Source organism: Astyanax mexicanus, chromosome 14 (assembly GCF_023375975.1).
Source record: "Astyanax mexicanus isolate ESR-SI-001 chromosome 14, AstMex3_surface, whole genome shotgun sequence".
Classification (NCBI taxonomy): domain Eukaryota; kingdom Metazoa; phylum Chordata; class Actinopteri; order Characiformes; family Acestrorhamphidae; genus Astyanax; species Astyanax mexicanus.
The window spans coordinates 17,276,094-17,291,166 of NC_064421.1; the positions used below are offsets into that span (position 1 = coordinate 17,276,094).

Genomic DNA, 15,073 nt, shown 5'->3' on the forward strand with positions numbered 1-15,073 from the left:
CTATCCAATGGGGGAAGAGCAGAGACCGGCGAGTCCTCGAGCACGCTGGAGGAGACAGGCGTGAATCTGATGCAATAACGGCACTTGATGGAGGAGCGGGGTTAAACTATATTCAGCTTCATTCAGCGATATCCGCCTGTAACCTGATTCCCCCAAATCTCTGAAAGTTTCCTAGACTAAAGGTGAATTTTACACAGTCCAACATTTTCGCCTTTAACCCAGAAGAAAATTCACCTGTGTGGAAACAGCAATAAACGGTGAGTAATGATATAACTTAACTAGCTAGGCTTTCAGGTTAGTACGGTTAACAGCGGGCCGATTTTCAGTTTAATAGCCAACAGCTAGCTAGCTCTAGCTAGGTTAGCTAACCCGTCACATTGATCTGTCGTAATTAAAGTAGGTCATGGAGCTCCTTTGGTGAGGTTACCTGTCGAAAAAGCCGTATTTGATTATGTTTTAAAAATAATATGCTAGTTTGAGTTTCAGACCTGATAAGACCTGGAATCATTCAGTTTAGCCTTAGCTAAAAGAGCCAGAAGAGCCTGTCTGTTAGTGACACGGAACGGTAACCAGGTAACTAACGTTAGCTGGGTTGCTAGCTGAACATCTCACTCCTAAAGCCTCGCCTGCAGTAAGTTATTAGTGGGGCACCGCTTTAACTCAGTTTTTACTATTAAAACTCTATTACAAGGCTGTAAGGCGATTTTAAGTAGTTAGTAGAAACTCTCATTTCATATACTAGCTAGCTTAACCTATAAAATAGCTAGCTTAGGTTATATAGTACTAGTAATAATAACACATCTACTGAATAATAAAGCTATTCTGACTAGTCATATTACCAAAATGACATATTGTTCATGTAGTTAATTAGAACTTGTCAAAAAATCAATTAGGAATATCTTAATTTAACATTTCCATTAGTCAGAATTTTTAAATAGATATTTAAAGTGAAAACTAAAGGAAAGTAAATATCCAAGAAGGAAGTTTGTGACGCCCAATAAAATATTATATTTTATGTAACCTATAAAATATTTAGCTACTAGTAACACTAACAGGGAAGTAAATACGGTTAACTGCATATAAACTGTATAATAAAATGATAATTATAGCCAGGTAAAGTGAGTGAAACTTCTTAATGTAAATCAATGTTTACTTATGACTAGTCAAAACTCTATTAAAGATAAGTCACCCTGGTAATATGACTATTCAGAATAGCTTTAAATATCTGCAGATCTGATATTACTAGTAAAAAAACATATTGATATCTGAAATGATATCTAGATTTTTGGGGGGTAAAACAGCTTTAAAAATATCTTGAATTTGAGTTTTTAATGGTAACAGTTGCTTGTTGTACTAGAGCACGGGTCACCAACTCCCTTACTGAAGATTTTCTTTCTTTAGATTTTACTTGGTTTACTGGTTATCAGTTACCATTAGAGTTGGTCAAAAGCAAGATAGGCAACTAACCAGCCAACCACTGCACAAGTGTAACAACACCACAAAAAGGCAAGTGCATGAGGCTGTGAGGATGTGAACCTCATGACCCCTTAGAGTTCATTCTTCTGTTAGTCAAGTGAACAAAGCAGTCTGGATCTGCAAAAAGCCTCTGAGTAGAAGCCCTGACGTGAGGTAAAATCTAATGGCTGGGAACCTCCACGTGCACTAGCTATACTATACTCCATGTAATCTACCTCGTCAGGGGTACAGACAGGGCTTAAGCTGAACTGCAGAGGATTTTGACAGATTTACTGCTAAGGTAATGTAGAAGATATAGAGAAGACAGGCAGCTGCCTTTTTATTTATAAGTGTTCTGAGTAAATTACCGTGGCTCAGTTAACATGCATGTCAATTTCTGCCTCCAGTGTGAGAGTCAGTCTCTCTCTCTGTAAGCTCTGTCTGGAAGTTAATTTAATTTAAGCCTTTCTAGAAGTCCTTAATGCACCTAGTTATTTTAGATGATGGATCTATAACCACACGGTGGCAGCATATGCTAGGGGTACAACCCTCTCCCTGAATGCTTTGCAAAAAAAAAATAAGCTAAAGTATTCTTACCAGCCCATGCCAACATTTCACTGTTTATTCAAATATGACTCAACATTGAATTATGTTTTCATTTTAAAATTTAAATTAAAAGTTTTTATTTAAAAGTTTATTTATAATATCTGTCTATTTATTAATCTTTCTTACTATAGATTACAATACTTTTTCATTCTACATTGTACACTCTTCAAAAGTATAATTTATCGTTGGTTTAGTATAGAACCATGAACACCCAAAATATATTTGCATGATGTAATGTTTTTTAAAATTTATAAACCTCAATTTTTTTAACAAACTTTGTAGTTTTGTATGTTTAACACATACATTTAGTCTTATAATCAAAGTATAATAAAAAAAAGTAAATCTTTTCACATCCATTTAATATTAAACATTGTTTATTTTGTTTTTAAACATTGAAACTACACCTAAGATTATTTCAATGTTGAAATTTGGTCATGTGCCAACTAGACCAACACTTCATTCAGAGTTTCTTTTGATGCAATTCTTCTGACAGAGTGGGAAATGCCGGTTGTCAGAACTGTGTCTAAGGTGGTCCAGCAGGTTCTCCTGGCTCCAGCGCGCAGCTGTGGACCCCTCTCCCTGTCTGTACGGAGCATCAGTTTCTCACCACGTCAAGTAACGTCTGATGCCAGCTTTCACTCTGTGTCCTTCTCAGAGACTGACCACCCCAGAGTTCTCATCACAGGTGAGAAAACATTACAGTGATGTTTTGGAAAACGCGCTTCACACAGACTGTGTAAAAAAAAACAAATCATGAACATAATGTACATGGACTGCATAATGAGTAACCCTGGTAACTGCATTCGCAAACCCAAAGTGTAGTCACCATGGCAACAGTTGGTTAATGCCACAGATGACCACTCATATCTGCTTTCTTATCTCTCGCTTCAGGGGGTCTGGGGCAGCTGGGTGTGGGGCTTGCCAAACTGCTTAGGTAGGGGTGATTTTCACATGCTTGTAAGATGTTGAATGTGCTGTTTTAAATGCTTTAAATTAGTGTTGTACTGATTCTCTACTGATATGATACGTATCACTATACAGAGGTTATGATTCAATATATTGTGATTCTGTGAGCAATGAGATATGCATAGCATAAAAATACATCATAATATTTGAATAATATCTAAATAATAGAAAATTTAACTTTTTGTTTTCTAATCAGAACAGCGAGAACGAATGAAACACTGGTATATAGTGGGTGGAGTTTAACCACAACATTATTTGAACCAAAGTAATTTACCTTCTGAACTCGACAGTAGCGATGCTGTATTTAAATAAATTACATAAAACAGCTAATATGTCATCAGGTTTGGTAAACTTGGTAAACTAAACTTTGGTAAACTAAAGTTTTTTTTTTTGTTTAAAAAAACATGTTAAAGTATATAGATTAATCGCATGTTTACAGCACTAGCAAGGAAAGCTTTTCAGAGTGCTACTATTATTAAATAAACACAAGTGACGTATTCAGTGCCACGCAGCGCACAATGGTGACTCAGCAAAATACTTCTGAAATAACCTTACCACCCAAATCTGTCTTAGATTAATGGTTTCTAATTTGTCTGTATCAGTAAATCTGACATTTTGAAATAAATTCTTTTTTGCTATGTTAATTATACATTAAAATGTTATATAAAAAAAAATTATACATTAAAATCTGTTTTGTTTGACTTTCAGGAAGCGATTTGGAAAAAACAATGTAATCCTGTCTGACATCAGAAAGCCCCCAGATCATGTTTTCCGCAGCGGCAAGTGGCAGTGCTTTTATTCTTACTTCCTTCTTTTTTCCTTCTTGCTTTTTGATATTGCTTTTTGCTTTTATATATACAGTATTTTAACACAGACTGTGATTTGCAGGTCCATTTATCTATTCTGACATACTGGACTACAAGAATTTACGAGAAATTGTTGTAAACAATCGTATCACCTGGCTGGTGCACTACAGTGCCCTTTTGAGTGCTGTTGGGGAGGCAAATGTGACCCTTGCCCGCAATGTCAACATCACAGGTGAGGGATATATATAGCAACATTTACAAGATTTATGTTGATTTCAGGCCTGATTTTTGTAAAAGTATGTAATTATTTTCTTACTGTTTTTTTTCCTCTTAAGGATTGCACAATATCCTTGACATTTCTGCAGAGCATGGGCTTCGGCTCTTTGTTCCTAGCACAATAGGAGCATTTGGACCAACATCCCCTCGTAACCCCACTCCAGACCTGTGCATCCAGAGGCCAAGGACCATTTATGGGGTTTCCAAGGTCCATGCTGAGCTAATGGGAGAAGTAAGCACTATTTTTTAGAAACTACTAGTGTCAGCAAATTAATCAGATTAATTACAACAATATTCTGTTAATTTTGAATAATCACATTTTCTTCTCTGTAAGACTTTCAAGTGTTTAATAATGGATATTAAACTGTAAACAAAAGAATGTATGTAAAATATACAAAATGGAAATATATATATTAGTGAAATATTTTTTTATATATTTTATTGATCAAAACAATATCCTGTAATTAATCATGATTAAAAGTGATGTTCCTGATGGTCTATGGAGTTTTTTTTTTACTTTTACTTTATTATAATATCTCAAGGTAGTTCTGATGTTTTTTAAATCTTTTAATGAGTCTTTTATTGTGCTAAGTAAAAGCTTTAGGTGAGGAAACAGGGTTAGTTATGAGAATAAAACCACTAATATATCAGTAGGTTCAGTAAACTTAGTAGCGTGATTAATTTGTGTTAACAATAATAACGTTAAAGCTTACAGATTAATCCCATACATAACCACCTTAATGTTGTCAGCACTAGCAGAAACATTTTAAGCCTTGCTTTAGGTTCATGTTAAAATCATGATTGTTTTTGCTTTGTTTTTGCCAGTATTACCACCACAGAAATGGCCTCGACTTCCGCTGTCTCAGATATCCAGGCATCATCTCTGCAGACTCTCAGCCTGGCGGAGGAACAACAGGTTACCCTTCTGTTTTATTAAAGCTGTTGAAAAGTAACTTAGTCTTTTTATGCTGAAGACCTAAATTTACTCTAAGCTTTAATCCTCCCAGACTATGCTGTCCAGATATTTCACGATGCTGTAAAAACAGGCAAGTTTGTGTGCAACCTGAAGCCTGACACACGCCTTCCCATGATGTTCATTGACGACTGCCTGAGAGCCACCCTAGAAGTGATGGAGGCTCCCGCTGAGGCCCTCAGCATGCGCACCTACAATATCAATGCCATGAGCTTTACTCCTGAGGAGCTGGCCCGGGAGGTGCAGAAACAGCTGCCTGATCTGCAGGTCACTTATGAAATTGATCCAGTAAGACAGGCAATCGGTAAGAGTCATGCTTATTTAATGCCATTTTAATGTAAAATGTTGTATTAGTACATGCCAATATGTGATTTGTAGCTGATTACATTTGATACAAATACCACCTTTTTGTTTCTACACTCGTTGTCCATCTTATCAGCTCAACTAAGCAAATAGGAGCACTTTGTAGTTCTTGTGTATTGTAAAAAGACTATTTTGTGCTGCAAAATGCAGAGAAAGCATAGAAACAGGAGGACTACAGTCGGTAATTATAGAACAACGAAGTTGTCCTATAGGATCAGTAGACACTGAGAGTAGAAATAAGGAGGTGGTCATATTATTCTTAATTAGGCATACGTTGTTTATTTCTGTGCACAACAGTTTCACATGCCAGTTTAATAATGCATTAATTAAATTTACTCACTTCTTTGTAGCTGACAGTTGGCCCATGAGCTTTGAAGACAGCAATGCCAGAAAGGACTGGGGCTGGAAACACGAATATGACTTACCAGAGCTTATCCAGACAATGCTCAACTTCATTGGCTCTGATTCAAGAATTGCACATGCTAACTAAACACCATAACTTTATAACTGTGCATAGTTATTACAATTCTATGCATACTTAGGTATGCTAGACATTAAGGAATGTAGCTTTTTTGGTAGTTTACGAGCTGGGTCCAACCAAAGAAAGAGTATAGAGCTGCAAAATTCCAGGAGAACAAAGGCAGTGATCAAATCTTTATTTTTCTAGTTACCACACAAGCACTTGATCACTGTACCTAAGCTTGGTTCAGGTGAAGTCAACTCTTTGGAATGTAGATTTCCAGGAAGGTGTCTTAAATGTTAATTTTTTTTCTAGAAATGATAAGATGATAAAGATGAGTCATCTATTTATACAAAACAAGTTTTCTATTGTATTTTCTATTTAACATATTTATTGGTAGGCCAATTCTGTGAATTTGTTTTATTAGTCAGTATTTATTGAAAACACTTGAATTTAGCATCTTGAACTCCAATTGTCAAATGATATTCAACACATGTCTATGTGTTTAGTGAAAAACTGAGAAATTATGTTTTATTATTTATCAATTATTTAAAATAAAATTAAATGGCCACCTTTTGTAGAGATACTCATTCCTAGTGTGAATGATGGGGTTAGCAGTACATTATAGCAGCTGCTACAATAGACCTACAACTACAGCACTCTATACATTTATTTTAAGTTAATCTCTCAAAATATCCTTTAATACTTGATATTTTACTTTACTTGACAATGGCATACACGTCATCTGTTTACAGTCATTTTTTTATCTATATTGAAATATTTTATCTTCATAATATACTGTAAAGACAGTGTAGTTTTAATGCACTATTGTTAAATTGACATCATTTTTATGAGCAGTTATTGCTATTCTCACTACTGTAATCACACTAGTGTAACTTTTTACTGCTACATATTTCTGATATTTATATACTTGTAGAAAAGAAATCAACTGTTGTTTATTTTAACCCAGATTATATTCTAGATTTATGGTGCTGTAGTGAAAAGGCTATATTTGAGTCTTTCAGCTTTATTAAGAGCACTTTCCAACAGTTTTGTACAGTTTATCCCAGTTTGCTAAACAGACAAATGTGTTTATATTTTAGTCATTAAAGATTGTTTGCCATTTGGTTGTTTTTATTTATTGTTGTCACATAAAACATAACTTTTTGTGCAGTTTGCCTTTTTCTTAAAATCTATCCACATCCAATTCCCAAGCACACCAGAAAAAAATAATTGTGAAACAAGTGTTTTCCAAAAAACAGAATTCTATACATAATTAACAAAAAAAAAAGGAAGTCTCTTGTTGACTTCATTTTTTTGACTTCTTGACTTTTGTGGAGCTTGGTACAGACAGTTTTTCAGAGAAGCTGGATGTGTTTGAAGATGGTCCTCTTCCTAAAAGAGACTTTTGACGCATTTTTATTTCCAGCAGCTCCTGTACTGTTCTGATTTCCTTCTCTAAATTATCCTTAAAAAATTCTCCTTGTGACTGCAGAAAGGTGCGGACGGTGGTTTGCACTTCCTAGAGGGGGGAGGAAGCAGAAGAGAGGAAAAATAAGTTTGCAATTTATTTATTTATTTAAATGCAAAAAAATACTACTATCTAACAAACCTGCTCTACATTCTAGATTTGATGCTATTAATATAATTTAATATAGCAATATTTACATTTTTTATATTTTAATCACACATTTATATCATTATTTACTTTTGTAACCTATTAACCTATTTAATCTTAATGTGGAGCAGTTAACAAAGGTAATGATTTAATCTGGTTCATAGGATAAACCCTGATTAAGCTTAGCTCTTCAGCATATTACAGTGGAACTGCTCTGGTCCCGATTAGTGATCAGTGCAAAGCCTAAAGCACACATTCCTTTGTGATCTAATGATGGTCAAATTATATTTATTTAGTTATAAAGTGGCTTTGATGAAACTGGTTGTAACTGATGTAAACTCCCAATTACTTGACTGTAAATATCAAGTGAGGGGGTCTGTTATATATAATTCATACATATAAATCATAACTGTACCTAACAATTTCTAATAAACAAAGGCCTTCTTTTTACAAAGTAATATTTTACAAAGTTTGCTCTGTGAAATCATTTTTCACTCAGGTACAGGAGTTGTTATTCAAGCCCACCACTGCATATTTGTCATTCACCATCACACAATATACTTCAGCTGTCCTTCCCTTGTGAAACGATGAGTACTGTACCTGTCTGTCTAGTCTGTTCTCCACTAATAAATCACCCAGCCTCTCCTGTAGTTTTGCCATCAGCTCTGTCTCGGCCTGCTCTCGGAGTCTTTGGAGTTCTGACTGTTTCTCAGCCTCGGCTGCTGTGAGTTCTCTCAAAGCCTGCTGCTTCTCCCACACCACCACATCAGTTCCCTCGCAGAGGGGTGGGGGATGTGGTGGAATATGGATCTCCAGCTGGGAATCCATAGATATAAGATTTATGTCCTTTTTTAAAAAAGCCTGATACAGGTGATGATGACGGACAGAGTCTTTTACAATGAAGTCATAGAGGACAGCACGATGAGCCGGCGAGAGCTGGAGCTGATGCTGTGACAGTCGTGTCCGGATCAGGGAAATGACTTCAGATCTCTCCAGACCTGACACAGATATATATAAGCAGTGAGGGTTCCAAAGACACACATATTCAGTCACTATTAATGCAGAATACAGAAACAGCAAAAAAGTGCATTATATTATAAATATACAGCAATGGACATTTGTAAATAAGAAGTTGTTCTTAATGATTTGCCTGGTAAAATAAAGGTTTAAATAAAAAAAGGATATTTACACTTTTTTGTTTTTGCCCCTTTGCTACAGAAACAGCATTAACTGTTTTGGGAAGGCTTTGAACTATATGTTCTAATACTGCTTATAGTACAGCACTAAGACAGTGAAATGTGCAGGGTAGGGAGTCCTTCCTGGGCATGATTATTTTTTGCCATGCTCTCCTGTTTTTGCTTTCTCTATTGCTGTAAAATGATAGAAACTCCTGGATGTGGGATTTAAATGACTTTCAAGTGTATAGAGTACTGTTTAATTTGAAGTAAGGGATGATACAGTATATAGTAGGGCTGCAACAACTAATCGATTAAATATATTAAAATCGATTGTTAAAAATAGTTGGCAACTAATTTAATAATTGATTAGTTGGGTCTACGTTATTATACACATAAGCACAGTTGCTACCCCCTAATGTGTGGCAGTAAGCCAACCAAAGTTCAGTGTCAGTAAAGCACCATTAAGCTGGATGCATGCTGGAGCCACGGTGACGGTAAAACGTAATACGTTTATTCTATTTTTTTTTTCTAATTTTGTTACACGTTAGCATTAGCATTTCTAGTCCCCCCCACCCCTCGTAGTTTAGTCAAGATAATGTTAGCGACAATTAATATTTTTCATCGTACTCAGTGTTACTAGAGCGTGGTACAGAGTTTAATCAAGTATATCTCATTTTTAGTGAATTTATATATCACTCACGTTTAGAGAACAAGTTAGCATTAGCATTTCTCGCCCCCAACCCCTGAGTTTCCCTTTCCACCTTAAATGTGAAACCATTCGACGAGCAGTTACAAAAGAAGCCGTTGTTTTAGTGAGGATACACACTAAGAAAAATAAGTACAGATTTGTACTTAAAAGAGTACAAAGCTTGTCGCTGGGACTGTACCTTACACTGAGGTACAAAAAAGTACCTTTCAGTTAAAGTCCTTTTTGTACCCATGTTTTTTGTGCCAGTAAAGATTATAAACATTATCATCAACTGAATATGTGTCAAGAACTTGATGATCCACAATTGTCTCGCTCATATACAGTGAGAAAGTATGAAATATGTTGCGTCTGGGCACTTTTATTGACCGAAACCATGCAAGTGAGGTGCACCTGAGTGAGGACCCCTTGTATTTCTGTCCCCCCATTACTTTATAATGACAAATTAACGATTAGTCGACACTGAAATTTGGAGTACACAGGTGTAATCATTTAAACAATCAACATTGTCAATTAGGATATCTAATGGTTGCAGCCCTAATGGGATCTAATGGGTCATTTTCCATGGTGTAACTCCATATACATCTAAACACCTGGGTCATCAATGGGGGCAACTCATTAAAATTCCTAAATTCACTATCTAAATAGAAAAAAAAGATGTATACAGTTTATACTCATGGTGGCAACATTGGTGAGAGTTGTATTAAACAGCAGACAACAGCAGAGTCTCACCTTTAAGCTCAGGGAGGAGCTCTTTAGTCATACTCGCTACTTGTGCCACTGAAGACCATGGAAGCCCACGCTTTACAGAATACATTACATTCTCATACACAAACTCCTGGTGCAAATACTGTCTCTGCTCGTCGCCTTCAAACTCCCTCCACTGAAAGCAGAAGCTCAGGCGCTGGATGCCTTCATCCCTCTACAACAAAACGGAGCACGGAAAAAAAGAGGATGAGCAGAGCAGGATGATGATGATGGGTGTCTTCTTCTCCAGAGCTCTCAGCAGCTAAAGACACCCTGCTCCCAGTGAGTCTGCGTTCAGCAGCAGAGCGGTAAGCGGCTGGGTTTCTTTTTGTACCTACAGTCATACTCGCCCGCGGGTTAAAGCTGAACACAGGCGTGTAACCTGTTGCAGGGCCGCTGTGTGAATCACAGCAGTATTTATATAACCACCCACTAATGTTAACTAGCATAGACCCAAGATAACATAGAATTAGCTACTTAGCTTACATTAGGCCAAATACCAGTGAATAAAATAGCTCGGCTAAGTAACCTAGTTAGCTACCTAGCTCTCCAAAACACAGCTAGGCTAGCAAGCTAGCTAAGTTAGCTAGATAACCTAGCTTTAAACCACGTGACCCCTGCACGCCTGTCTGTGTACACAAAGCGTCGGTCTGAAGAACAGACTGAAAATAAACCCGATTCCAATGAAAAATCCGAAATCTAATCTAAACTAGCGAGTCAAAATCATTGACAAGTAAATATAAACAGCTGGCCTTTGTTTACCTCCAGTCTCGATAACTCTTTCAGCACGTTCTCGGTCGAGGCCGTTGCCATGTCTGCTGCTGGCGGCGTTGTTAGGGGCGTTCTTGTTGCCTAGTGACGGGCGCGCTCTGATTTTGGTGCGCGTGAGTGTTTAGATCAGCATGCTTTTTAGAAAAGTATCCCCTCCTCACAAAGCTCCCTCAATTATCTGTGTTACAACATGGAATCCTGGGCTAGATTTAGTCTGTCGTACGTACACATATACATATACAGCTCTGGAAAAAAATAAGAGCCAACTTCAGTTTCTGAATCAGTTTCTCTGGTTTTGCTATTTATATGTATGTATTTGAGTAAAATTAATATTGTTGTTTTATTCTATAAACTACACATACAAAATTCTCCCAAATTCCAAATAAAAACATTGTAATTTAGAGCATTTATTTGCAGAAAATGAGAAATGACTGAAATATCAAAAAAGATGCAGAGCTTTCAGACCTCAAATAATGAAAAAAAAGGTTTATATTAATAAAGTTTTAGGAGTTTATAAATCAATATTTGGTGGAATAACCCTGGTTTTAAATCACAGTTTTCATGCATTTTGGCATGTTCTCCTCCTTACACACTGCTTTTGAATAAATTTATGCCACTCCTGGTGCAAACATTCAAGCAGTTCAGCTTGGTTTGATGGCTTGTGGTCATCCATCTTCCTCTTGATTACAGAGGTTTTCAATTTGGTAAAGATTTTTACAATACACAGCACAATCATAGTTTCATCATAATAACTTGACACAGAATAAGACACAGAAACATAGATAACTCTGTAACTGTATCTGTCTTTTATTTAGATGAAGACATTGAGGCATTGAGTACTGTTTCCCACACTTTCAAAAGCCCCTTGAAAACTGGAGAAAACTGGTAGGAAGTGGTCTGGCTGACCCACATGGCAACACCTTTAGCTCAGATTAACTTTGGACTAAGTATTTATCTGTCTGTCTGTCTACACATTAGTCACATTACACCTTAAAACCACCTGCCTAATATTGTGTGTTGTTTCCTGGTGCCACAAAACAGCGTTAACACTTTGGGGCACAGACTCCATAGGACACATACAGTAAATTTGCCTGTGTTAAATCAACACTAGCTCCAAATGTACTGTGTATGTGCAATTTGGTAGTTACTAATCATTGTATATCAGAAACACCCCACAAGAACTGCCTGGTGTTGTGGAGATGTTCTTACCCAGTTGTCTAGCCATAAAGATTTGGCCCTGAATCTGTCTATCAGTCTGTTTGTGCTAAAAATATTTTTTCATAGTCAGCTGTAGGAGAGGTTGCATTACTTTTCACACGCTTTAAAATCTGTGTTTCAATTTTACAAGTTTATTCAATTATTAAAACATCGCAAACATTTTTTTTTCCAATAGCAATTTAGGTTTATATTGTATTTTACCAACAGGCTGAGTAGGCCTAAACATGCTAGGCTATGTTATACATTAAATTAAATTATACATTACACAATTTAACTCAAAGCCTTTTAATAGTATCATTTACATTAGCATTGCTTATTTTCTGTAAACCCAGACAACACGCATTGTGGTTTTTGGAGAACTAAGAGTTAATATCTTTTGGCACAGATGGCTAAACAGTATAATCCTCTTTCATAGTAGTCACTCCTCCTCCCTGTATGGAGGTCTGCATGCATTTGATAATTAGCTTAATGGAATGAATTGTGACAGAGTAGAGGGAGCAATATAGAGCTGTTGTTGTCCCTCCAGTGGAAATCTGTGGGTGTTGAGTGGTACTCCACACGAGGGGTGACGCCATGCAAGACCTGCTGCTGTTTCATCTCTACCTGCTTGTGCGAGAGAGGACAGCCATTTTAAGTGTTGCTGAACCTGCTGAAATGGCTCACAGGATTACTTTGTAGGCATTGCCATAGTTTGGAGACTTTTTGGCACAGCTCTTTGAGATGAGGAACCCATGCCCAAAGGGTAAGCTGCTGATCCTGTTGAAGCTGTTGCAGTTATGTGTAGCTGTGGAGTGATAGAAGCGAGATGACTGTTGGGAGCAGTTGCTCAAGGATGATGATTAAAATGGAACTGGGCCTAATGCAGCATTAAGTCATAATTAAAGGTGTGATTTGCTGGATGGATGGTTGAATGTACCCAATATAGGAATTAAGTCACCTTGAAACGTTTTAGGCACTGAAATAGGCTGGCAGGCTCAATAGCTGGTGTCACACTGAAGTAAAGCTTTTGAATGTCAAACTGAACAGGGTTGTCCTAAAACCCTGCGAGCTAATTAGGCTTTAAACTGACTGAGCAGGCTGTTACACACTAACAGCGCATACTCTGCAGTATGTAGGGGTCATTTAAAGTGTTTATTAATGTGTGAGATTATTGTTATATATATACAATGTTACATATATTATAATACATAATGTTTAAAAGTAGTGTTTATGTAGACACATATAAAGTTTAATAATTTGAATTGTTTACATTCTAGAGTAAACATATATTAGAATTAATTGTACAAAGAGGTTGTTTATTTTTTTAATATATTTTTTTAATGTTTGTAAATGCAATTTTTTATTATTATTTTATTATTATTTATTTACTTATAAATAATACAGTATAATAACTTATAAAATTATATAATATTTTTGGTATAACAGCAGTATCAGATTATTGCTGTATTCAATCCCAAGGCTATCTGTACTTAGCACAGTAATCTGTGGAACAGCATTATAATTTGTATATTTATTTACATATTGTGTTTTTTGGTTATTGCTTGGTTTAGTATTTTAATACATAAAATAAATAATCATCATCCAAATTTCGCCAAGAAATCAGCTAACCACATTTGAATGTATGGTTATATAATTACGATACATAATTACCAACTGGTCTCACCTTCCACAGCTTATTCACTGGTATTTTGCCACATTTATCTGAACAAGCTTGTCCAATTTGCATGTTCTAGCTTGCCAAAAAATACAATATAATAACATAAATAAGATTTTTAACTGATCATCAGTTTATATGGGATAATATTATGTATATATATTTATAATTTATGAAGTAAACATCTATTAGAAAAAAATACACCTAAGTTGTTTTAATAACTTAATAACCAATAATTTGGAGGAAAGAGAGGGTTTTGTGTAATATTAGCAGTCAAATTAAATGCAACATTTAATAATACCTGTGATTTACCCCAATGTTATGTGCATGTAGCACAATAACCTGGGAACATGATGTTTAATCACAACACAATGGCTATAACAATTTTTTTTATAATTATTTTAATCTGTAAAAGTAACACTCAAGAGCTCTATATAGAAGCAGGCTAATGTGAAGAAGTGTGTGATATATAAATGGTTCTCTTTACATCCAAAAAAGTTCTATTTATCTGTAATGAACTCTGTCAGGAAGTTTAAATGGCTTAATATTAGGCTTAATCTTTTCTATTATACACATTTTATATAAATAAGATAGGAAAGCATTGTACAAAGAAATTGTGTAAATAAAGTTAAGGTAAATAATGAGACATGTTAAGGAGAATTATAATTTGTTTAATAGTAGCAAATTATTGCAGTATTCAATTATATCAGAATTTCACCCCAGCGTTGTCTGTATGTAGCACTAACCTGGGGAACACCGTGATGTTCAACCACCAGGGGCTGAATATAGATGAAGGCTAATGTAAAGAAGTGTGTGATGTATAATTGGTTCTCCCTACATCCAAGAAAGTTCTATTTCTCTGTAATGAACCCTGTCAAGCCTGCTGAAAATGTATTACAGGTATGATGGAGAATGTTGTATCCCTGGAGAAGCTGTTATGCATTTCACCTCGGGTCCCAGCAGACAGCTGGAATGCCTGTGTATCAGATTAGTGAAATGTGTGTCTGACAGACCTTCATAGCAGACTGCTCCCAGTACTCTCATGAGTGCCTTCCTGAGTTTCTAATAGCAGATAAAGTGGAAGATAGCAGCCATGTGTGGCAGATGAATGACTGCCTGTTCTTTGGATCCTGTAAAATGTGTTTAAGAGGATTTATTAGGTCTGGCATTTCTATTAATTTCCTCAATAATGTCCTCGAAGTGGTCACACTTTTTTTGCTAGAAGCTTTCACAAGGCCTGTGATGAGAACATGAATTGTGTCAATTCTTTACTAGG

At 36.0% G+C, this 15,073-nt stretch overlaps 3 protein-coding genes across 5 annotated transcripts in view; 2 read left to right on the top strand and 1 right to left on the bottom strand.

Moving 5' to 3' along the window:
• On the top strand, positions 1–7,028 carry LOC103040243 (L-threonine 3-dehydrogenase, mitochondrial). Its single transcript, XM_007252035.4, has 9 exons — positions 1–257; positions 2,555–2,746; positions 2,953–2,995; positions 3,736–3,806; positions 3,916–4,065; positions 4,169–4,341; positions 4,935–5,025; positions 5,117–5,386; positions 5,796–7,028. Exons 2-9 carry the CDS (start codon positions 2,563–2,565, stop codon positions 5,933–5,935), a joined length of 1,122 nt encoding a protein of 373 aa, XP_007252097.2. The 5' UTR covers positions 1–257; positions 2,555–2,562; the 3' UTR covers positions 5,936–7,028.
• On the bottom strand, positions 7,017–11,028 carry c14h8orf74 (chromosome 14 C8orf74 homolog). 2 transcript variants are annotated; one of them, XM_007252037.4, is made up of 5 exons: positions 10,917–11,028; positions 10,140–10,329; positions 8,421–8,521; positions 8,124–8,339; positions 7,017–7,427 (listed from the first exon to the last, which is right to left on the bottom strand). In XM_007252037.4, the coding sequence occupies exons 1-5, from the start codon at positions 10,965–10,967 to the stop codon at positions 7,215–7,217; spliced, it is 771 nt and encodes a 256-aa protein (XP_007252099.2). In that variant the 5' UTR covers positions 10,968–11,028; the 3' UTR covers positions 7,017–7,214. The 2 variants fall into 2 exon arrangements, with proteins under 2 accessions (XP_007252099.2, XP_007252098.2); XM_007252036.4 differs by having other exon boundaries at positions 8,124–8,521; positions 10,917–11,027.
• Positions 10,327–15,073, top strand: part of rp1l1a (rp1 like 1a) — a 21,337-nt gene continuing 16,590 nt past the window's right edge. The window contains exon 1 of one of the 2 annotated variants that reach the window (XM_022673029.2): positions 10,327–10,462. The gene's annotated coding sequence lies outside the window, so the exon portion shown is untranslated. Of the gene's footprint in view, positions 10,463–12,615; positions 12,886–15,073 lie in introns of those variants that run through there. The other variant, XM_007252034.4, reaches the window with a different exon arrangement.